The sequence below is a fragment of the Auxenochlorella protothecoides genome (genome assembly GCF_000733215.1).
Source record: "Auxenochlorella protothecoides strain 0710 unplaced genomic scaffold scaffold41, whole genome shotgun sequence".
Lineage (NCBI taxonomy): Eukaryota > Viridiplantae > Chlorophyta > Trebouxiophyceae > Chlorellales > Chlorellaceae > Auxenochlorella > Auxenochlorella protothecoides.
The window spans coordinates 43,921-52,800 of NW_011934407.1; the positions used below are offsets into that span (position 1 = coordinate 43,921).

At 65.5% G+C, this 8,880-nt stretch overlaps 3 protein-coding genes across 3 annotated transcripts; 2 read left to right on the forward strand and 1 right to left on the reverse strand.

The window, feature by feature from the left end:
• Positions 1–644: 644 nt before the first annotated feature.
• F751_3824 (Splicing factor U2af large subunit A) lies at positions 645–2,878 on the forward strand (the record flags this gene model as incomplete). Its single annotated transcript, XM_011403026.1, has 7 exons — positions 645–766; positions 953–1,059; positions 1,274–1,329; positions 1,661–1,803; positions 1,941–2,128; positions 2,310–2,401; positions 2,687–2,878. The coding sequence occupies 7 exons, from the start codon at positions 645–647 to the stop codon at positions 2,876–2,878; spliced, it is 900 nt and encodes a 299-aa protein (XP_011401328.1).
• A 154-nt stretch (positions 2,879–3,032) lies between these two features.
• F751_3825 (hypothetical protein) lies at positions 3,033–3,414 on the reverse strand (the record flags this gene model as incomplete). Its single annotated transcript, XM_011403027.1, has 2 exons — positions 3,033–3,212; positions 3,337–3,414. 2 exons carry the CDS (start codon positions 3,412–3,414, stop codon positions 3,033–3,035), a joined length of 258 nt encoding a protein of 85 aa, XP_011401329.1.
• A 380-nt stretch (positions 3,415–3,794) lies between these two features.
• F751_3826 (Autophagy-related protein 2-like protein A) lies at positions 3,795–8,016 on the forward strand (the record flags this gene model as incomplete). Its single annotated transcript, XM_011403028.1, has 10 exons — positions 3,795–3,971; positions 4,094–4,552; positions 4,610–4,951; positions 5,093–5,317; positions 5,450–5,572; positions 5,706–5,862; positions 6,003–6,429; positions 6,599–6,833; positions 6,973–7,075; positions 7,526–8,016. The coding sequence occupies 10 exons, from the start codon at positions 3,795–3,797 to the stop codon at positions 8,014–8,016; spliced, it is 2,739 nt and encodes a 912-aa protein (XP_011401330.1).
• Positions 8,017–8,880: the final 864 nt, after the last annotated feature.

The window sequence follows — 8,880 nt, forward strand, 5'->3', positions numbered from 1 at the left end:
AATGCTGCTCAACCTGTTGCACGGCACTTGCCCAGGAGCGGCGGGAGCATCGCCGTGAGGACCGAGACGATCGACGAGACCACAGGAGATCCAGGGATTCGGAGAGTCGTAGATCAAGGTTCGAGGATGTGGGTGGGTTGGGTAGGTGGGATTCGATCTAGCTGCCACTCCCTCCAAGATCAAGCGTTTGCATAGGTTCGGGCATGGACCATCCCATCGCTAGCCATCGCATCTCAAGCCGCATGGGCCCCTCGCAGGTCCCGAGACAGGGGCAAGGATGATAGGCGTGACGATGACAGAGACAGGTCCCGGGAGAGGAGGAGCAGTCGGCGATCCAGGTGTGTACTGCAACTCCTGGAAGATTGTTATTTGCCCCCTTTCAATGGGGCGACCTGCGGTGCCCTGCTCTCCCCCTGCAGTTGCAAACCCAGTCGCCCCTTCTTCCACCATGACTCTCTCCCCTGCAATGCAGATCACCCCGGCGCCGTCGCAGCAGGTCGCGGTCAGCCTCCCCTGCCTACGACCCTGAACGCCCCCGTCGGCGCCCCACCTGGTTCGACATCCCCCCCATCGGAGGCGGACCGCCCCCGCTCTCCTCGCTCCCTGGAGCTGTGCAGGTGATCAGCGACACCAGCATCCCCATCATGCCGGCGGGCAGCGTATTTGGAGGGGCCGCCTCGCAGCAGGCCACGCGGCATGCCAGGAGGATCTACGTGGGAGGCCTGCCCCCATCTGCAACGGAAGACGGCGTGGCTTCCTTTTTCAGGTGAGGGGGAGCGGTACCAAAATGGTGTGCCTCAGACGCAAGTTGATGCGGCACGAGTTGTGTGCTCTTGCAGAGGGGTTGCCAGTGCAGGAAAATCGCTTGCACAACCTGGCTGGGGACGCGCCCGACGCCTGACTCTTGAGCGGCATGCCCAATCCCCGCCACGCTTTCTACCACACTGTGTAGTAATGCTCTGGCGGCAGTGGGCGGCACGGTGGCCGGTCCAGGGTCATGTGTCGTCAACGTATACATCAACTTTGAGAAGAAGTTTGCGTTTGTCGAACTCAGGACGGGTGCGATGCGGAGCCTGGGAATAGGATGGCTTGATGCAAGCGCGGTGTTGTTTGCTTGATTGGCTGTTGACCCCGGGGGTTGTAGGGCACGATATTGCTCTGTGCTTCCCAAGGTCCGGCAGAGCAGCACGATTGCTCATGCGAGACTGACCATGCCACCCCAGACCACCTCTTGTTATGTCCCACCATTCCCTCTTTCCTCCACACAAAACAGTGGAGGAGACGTCCAATGCCATGGCCCTGGACGGCATCATGTACGAGGGCGTCACGGTGCGCATCCGTCGCCCCGCCGACTACCAGGCAGCTGCCGCGCTGTCCCTGGGGCCCTCCCAGCCCAACCCCAACCTCAACCTGATGGCCATTGGTCTGGACAAGAAAGCGCAGGAGGCAGCGGCCGCGGCCGTCGCGGCGGCCGCCGCCCCGCCCTCCGCACTCCCGGCCCAGCCCCTGCCTCCGGTGAGTTGGGGCTGCGGTTGTCAACAGACACTAGAATGGGAGGGGCAATGGGTCGCGGCTGAGGAGCATGCACATGAGGGTCCCCCTAGCTGGCGCATGACTGTCCCCCACCCCTTCCTCCCGCCCGCCACCCACCCTACCTCAGGAGAACCGGGGATCGGACAGGATCTTTGTCGGCGGGCTGCCCTACTACCTCACCGAGGAGCACATCCGGGAGCTGCTCTCCTCCTTTGGCGTTATCCGCCAGCTGGACATCGTCCGTGATCGCGAGACACAGCAATTCAAGGGGTGGGTGGGCTGGGATTTTGCCCAATGGGGCCAGTCAAATGAAGTCCATTGCGTTTGTATATGCCCCTCCCATGAAATCCACCAGATGCTCTCCTCATCCCCTTCGCTCGCCCCTTCACGTCCCCTCATGCACACAGATACTGCTTTGTGGTGTTTGAGGAGCAGCCCATGGCAGAGATGGCCATGGCTGGCCTGCACGGGATGAAGATGGGCGACCGCGCCCTGACGGTGAAGCCCGCCAACGACAACTCGCGCAACAACGACGGCGGGGGCGGTGCCGTGACCATGGTGGCCCCGCCCCGCGTCGTCCGCCTGCTGGAGGCTGGTGCGTAGCTTGCTTGCAATGGGAGAAGTATGGCCTACTGGTGGCTGCGTCCTGAGTGTCCGACACGGTGATGGGACGCTCTGCCAGTCCATGTGCCACCCCACCGCTGGGCGCCTGCCCCTGCAGTAGGCAGCAGGGTTTGCTGGCTCATTGGTCACCCTCCTTGAACACCAAATCGCAGTCACTCCGGACGAGCTGGCCAACGACGAGGAGTACGCCGACATCATGGAGGACATGCGGGAGGAGTGTGGAAAGTACGGCACGGTGCTCCAGGTGCGGAATAGGGGAGAAGGCTATGGTGCAGGAACGGTTGGTCTTGATGAGATCACGATGCGATCGTATTGCCCAGGGAGCCTGTCATGGCTTTTTCTTGGCGTACCAGAGGCGTGTTCCCCTTGTGCATTCACGTGGCCCTCTGCAGGCCAAGTCACCCAAAACATTTCTTTGCTGTGGTCCTTGCCCTCATCTCTACTGCGACACACCCCAAACCCTATTCTCCATGCATGCACCTACCCATGCACCCCCCCCTGATCCCTCCCCTCCCCCCTCCCCCCGCAGGTCCACATCCCGAGGCCTGGCCCCCCTGACGCGCCCGCGGTCCCCGGCCTGGGCAAGGTGCTCATCGAGTTCGCGGAGCCCTCCGCCGCCATCGCCGCACGGAATGCCATGCACGGGCGCCGCTTCAGCGGCCGCACCGTGGTGGCCACGCTGCTCACCGACGACGACTACAAGCTGATGAAGTGGGACTGACGATGTCCGGTTGCACCCGGCTGGCATGCCCCCCCTGCTGACCCTTGTGCAGCCTCTGTTCCTCGGAGGCGAGGTGTGAAGCTGGCGACGGGGCAACACCAGGCATGCAGGGGCCAGGGTGGGGGAGGGTTCTGCAAGGTCAGCACAGGCCAGCCTACTCAGGAGCCCGCTGGTACAGTTTTGCGGTGTCGTCCGGCCCCTTGGGCATCTCCAGGAAGGTGTTGGCGCCGCTGTTGTAGAACTTGGCCGCGAAGATGCCCACCAGGAGAGCCATGACCACCAGGGTCGGGATGGTGATGGAGGCCGCCTTGCCCAGCAGCTCCCAGTTGGAGCCCTGCATACGCATGCGCAGGAGCCAGGGAGGGGGTCCAGCCTGAAGCGGGATCCCTGCAACGCAGAAGGCATTCGGAGCAGCCCCGTTCCCAACCAATGCTCCACACACTCCAGGGCGAGCGCACCTCCCAAAAGTCCTTGTCCACGGCATCTGCCAGCTCCCTCTGCTCCGTTCCCCGATCTCCCTCCTCGTTCACCGCCATGAGACCGGTGGAAAGCCCTCTTCGTGGCGCTGGAAACGTAGAGGGGCATTTACTCGACGTCGGGGCGAAGCGCTTGCGAAGAGGGGCATCCCTGCCCATGGCTGTCCATGCGACACAGCCGCGACAGTGAGCGGAGCCAATGAGGTTGGCCATCCTCCTTGATTACAATGCAAGTAGAGTCAAATATCCTATGGACGGCGCATTGATGGAAGCAGGTGTTGCGGGGTTGTTCCTGTGTGAAATCATCGCGCATGCATGAAGAATCTCCATCCCGGGAAGTGATCCGGGGGGACGCGCGCGAGAACTCTCCCCATATAAAAAGCCCTACTTGGGGACCTCACCTTGTTCGACGGTGTCCATCTTCCGAATGGGTCGAAGAGATGTTCGCGGCGACCACATGGGCCTTGAAGAGGCTCCTCAAGTTTGTGCTGAAGCGCAACCTGAAGCAGTGGATCGCCACCGAGATAGACCTGGACCAGGTCGAGGTCCAGCTCGGCCAAGGCAGCCTGGAGCTGCGTGAGGTTCTTTTGAATGTCGACTACATAAACCAGCAGCTGGTGAGCCACAGCTTGCGTCTGATATCATCTGCAGCATGCCAGCATGGTTCCGGCACTGGCCAGGACCCCTGACCTGTGTCCGACATGGCAGACCATGGTCCCCACCCACTCACCCCACCCAGGACCACACGCACTGGGAGGTGGTGACCGCCTTCGTGGGCTGCATCAGGGCCTACATTCCTCTGGCCTCCCTGTACCAGGACTCCTGCAGCATCCAGCTCGTGGATGTGTTCCTCACCGTCCAGCCCCGGGCGCAGCCGGGCCCTGCGCCGCATGCGCCCGGCGCAGCCCCCGGCACACCAAGACCCCCGCCCCCCGCCCCCGCGGACGGCGTGTCCGACGGCATCCGCATCATCGCCGGGGGTCTGGAATCCCTGGTCCAGCGTCTGCAAGTCCAGGCCTCGAACATCGTGGGGCGGGTACTGCTGCCCTCGCAGCACAGCAGTACCCCCCCAGCCCTCCTGGTCCTCACCCTGGAGCAGCTGAGCTACACCGGGGCCGAGCCGGAGGCCTCCAGCCTGACCTCGGCGCCGCGGAGCACGCGCAGCGTAGACTTCCGGGGCCTGGCCCTCGGCGCTAAGGTCGACGCCGGGGCGGGGGGCGCCGCGGAGCCCCTGCTGGCGGGCGCGGATGGCGAGGGGTGCGGGGGCACGATGTCCGTGACCCTGGGCCTGGGCCAGGGGTGTGGCACGCCCCACCCCACCGCCTCGCTGGGCTTGACCATGGGTGGCCTGGCCGCCGACCTGACCGCCGGCGGCCTGGCCACCCTGGACCGCCTGGCAACCGTGCTGCGAGGCATGCTGGGGGCGGGGGGCCAGGCCCCAGGGACGAAGGGGGCGGGCCCTGAGCCCTGTCGCGAGCAGCATGACCCCCCTGGGGCCTGGGCGTCGCGCTCCCTGCTGGAGAGCCTCATGCTCCCCGACTGCGAGGACCTGGTGCTGGAGGCCTTTGCTGGCGCTGAGTCTGAGCTGGAGGTCCCGGTCAGTTGCCTGGGGGGTGGGGAGGCTGATTGCCAGAGACTGGGTGGCCTGCTCGGGGGATGAGTCGAGGCTTGCATGTTGAACTGTTGCAGTGGGCACCGTAGGGGCCCACCCCTTCCTCCCACTCCCCCCTTGCTGCAGCCTGACGAGGAGGTGAGCGACCCAGACTTCTGGGATGCCAGGTCTCAGACCGCCTCCTTCTGCAGCACCAGCTCAAGGTTCCAGTCCGTGTACAGCTCCGACTCCCGCACCGGCTCTGTGTGGAGCAGCGCTGGAGCCTCCATGCAGACAGCTGCCACGCCAGCGCTCGCTGCGCCTGAGAAGACGCTGTCCCGCTTGCACGACCTCACCGCCTCCATTCGGGAGGTGATTGGCACATGGAGGCCCAGGGGTGGGAGGCATGTTGCATTTGAGAGGCAGGGAGTCTGCTTTCGGAGAATTCCCCAGCAGGGCCTCTCCGCGCATATCACGTCCCGCCCACCCTCACCACCCATGCAGGTGGCAGCCCCGCTGCAGTGGAGCCTCTCGGCCAAGCTTCCCCGGGTGCAGGCCACCCTGCCATACCCAGGCACCGACGACCAGCTGGTCCTCAGCTTTGAACACGTCTCGCTGCAGCTCCGGGTGAGGGAACTCCTTTGCGTGACATCATGCACCGCTCCTTGGTTCACACGGGGGTGGCAGGCTGTGGAGCTGCAGCCTGGTATATGGAGGCCCGCGCTCCCCTCATCAAGTGCCCTGAGACTAAACCCTACAGGGCCAGGCACCCTGCATCCTGGCTGGCTTGACGCTCCAGACCTTGGAGCTCGTGGAAGAGAGGTCGGCGGCCGTCGACGTGGCAGAGGATCAACACATGACGGCATGCTGCTCGCTGCCTAGCAGCGTGGGACCCTGCCCAGACTATGCCAGGCCCGGTGAGGCATGGGGGCTAACAAGCGGCATGGGCCGTGGTACCCGAAGGGTTCACGCCTTGATAGAAAGACTGCTGCAGGTGCTGAATACTTCCGTCCTCCGCCCCAAGCCAGCAATGCCACCAACCCTGTTCCCTGCCCAGGGCCGTATGACCCTGACGAGAGCCCCCTGAAGAGCACGCTGGAGCAGCTGTCGGATCTGCACATCCCAGACCGGGCTGGGACAGAGGCACGGCCGAGCAGCACGGCAGCCTACCCCTTCCTCTTCTGCAGCGGCAGCGATGCACAGGGTCTTAGCAGATCAGGCGCGGCAGCGGATGAGCGCGCCGCTCTCACGCTCTTCTGTCAGAGCGGCGGCAGCGGCACAGGGTGGGACACGCATGTGCACCTGGCCCCGCTTTCCTGCTGGCTGAATTTGCCGGCTGCCGAGCGCCTGCTGGCCGCCGTGGAGAGGTTGGCGGTGGGCATGCACGATTGCGCACCGGCGCCCGAGGTTGCCGGTTGTGGTGTGGCAGTCAGCCCCAGCACTTTGTCCCCGGCCGTGTCCAGCCAGAGCCTGGGCACAGATAGGTGAGTGCCTTGGGAGTGCTCCTAGTCCTATATACCTATTCCGATGTGGGCTTTTGCCCTTGGGGCTTTCGACTGTGCCACGATTGTTTCGTCGCAGTCCATCTCTTTCCACATGACATTGCATACATCACTGGCCAAGAAAGTCCCTGCCCAACCCACATCCACGCAGGCAATCCTCCATCTCCCTGCCGGAGCTGGAGCCCTCCCTCAGCATCCACTGCTCCCAGCTATGCCTGCTGGTGCCCCTCCCCCTCTCCGCCTGCGCAAGCGGCCTGGACGGCTCGTCGGCGTGGCCCGGCCCGGGGTCCTGCCTGGCCCTGATCACATCGCTGGGCTGCGGCGACCCACTCGTGCACGCACAGGCCATGCAAGGCGTGCGCGAAGTCGACAGCGCAGACTGCAAGGTGCATAGGGTTCCCCGTCGATCCAATCGCACTGCCTGGGGCATGCACTCACCCCGCTCTGATCGGCGGGCACAGTCCTGGGTGGCAGGCACCGCTGGAATCATCAATCCATTCCTGTGAAACCCACTCCAATGTGCAGCCTGAGCTCGCCGCGCTGCACCACAGCTCAGCCCTGACGCTGGTGGTGCGGCGGGCCCCGCCGGCCAGGCTGAGCCAGGTGTTCACCAGCCTCCAGCTGGCAGGTGCCAGGGTGTTGTGGCTGCCTGCTGGCAGCCATGCAGGGGCCTTGCTGGAGGCTAGCCCACAGGATGGAGGTGGGCAGCCAGCAGAATTGATGTTCGCAGTGGTGGATGGCGCCTTTGACAGGGCGGGTCGGATGCAAGACCTGATGCTATTACACGACTCAAGTGGCCTGCCCTGATTTGCAACCTCATGCGATCGCAGGTGGCGCGATCCAGGTCTTCTGCAGGTCAAGCTTTGGTGCAACCCCTCTGTCCAGCCCCGATCGGCTGGAGGCGCTGTGGGAGCAGGCGACCCCCGCCCCCACCAGCGCGTCTGATGAAGGTGTGGATGCTGGGTGAAGGGGATCATCCTCTGGGCGCAGATCCCCCAACCTCGCACTTGTGGGTCCGCTGGGCGGCAACCTCAGTCCTGTCTCACTCACCGCACCCCTTTCCCCCCCTCTCTTCCAGGATGTGGTGTCTGGAGGTCCAGCGAGCCAGAGGCCCTGCTGACCTCCTTGGAGGCGAGCACAAGGCAGGAGTGCACGCACGCGCTACGAGCCTCCGGCCTCCACGTGCACCTCGACCTCGACCCTGCCAGACTCGCACCCCTGGCGCCCCTCCTGGAGGCCTGCCTGGGCCTGCTCCCCGCGCCGACGCTGCCCGGCGTGGAGCTGGCCACCCAGAACTGCCTGTCCCTCGACGCGGCGGCCCGGCTGACGCTGCGCGACGCGGCGGACCGGCCCCTCTTCCACGCCGAGGTAGCCGGCTTCCATGCTTTCTTCGTGGCGGGGCTGGGCAGGGTGCCGGGGGCCTCGGCCGCCGTGCTCACTCTCGATGGAGCGGACCTGGCCTGCGCCCAGACTGGGGACTTGCTGCTGCATGGCGGGGGCCCAGGGGCGAGCGGCCCCACCCTGGCCCTGCTGCATCTCTCCAGGCAAAGCGATGTTGGGGTCAAATGACATGGGAAAATAGTGGGAGAGGGAGGGGGTGGCCCTTGACCCTTGGGTTTCTCAGAGCCAGGGGTGGAAGGCACATCCCTCATCTCGCCGCTCATCACATGGCCTGGTGCAAGCAAACCCGTAGCTGAGATTATAACTGCCGCCCTGTCCGCAACACCACTGTGCAGGCAAGTGGATGGCACAGTGATAAACCAGGGGCGGCGAGTGGTCTACCCTTCCCGGAGCATCGGCCTCCTCCAGATCCGAGGTGCGGTGGTCGGACAGAAGGGGCCTGGCCGCCATGCATGCCTGTCCACCGTCTCGCCAGGCTGCGGCCCTGGAAAGTAGCAGAGGACCCGACTCTCGCCCTCTTTCCCGCGCGTCGTGGACCATCACCCCTGTGCCGACCGGCAACCGCTCGTCGTCCCATGCCACGGTCTCCACCTCATGCCATGATGCCCATCAAACCCTTGTGCAGAGTGCACCCTCTCCACCTCCGACGGCGACCCGACGCTGGGCTGGCTGGCGCAGGTGGGCGCGCTGCTCGCCCCGGCGCCGAGCGCTTCGTCCCCGGATCCCCCCCCCGCCCCAGGCGCCCGGGCGCTGTGGACCGTGCGGTGCGAGTCGGTGGCCGTGCGGTACGAGGCGCCGCGCGGGGCCCCTGCCCCGACGGCCGCCGCCGTGCTGCGCGCCGGCAGCGCGGTCTGGCGCGGCCCCGGCGCGGGCGACGCCGCGGCGCGGCACTCACTGGTCCTCGGCTGCCTGGACCTGCACGTCGCACCCGCGCAGACCAGGGAGGCGGCGCGCTGGGCGCGGGGCGCCCCTGTGGACGGCTGGCGCGCCGACCTGGCGGGCCAGGGGTACCTGCTGGTCGCCAGCGAGGCG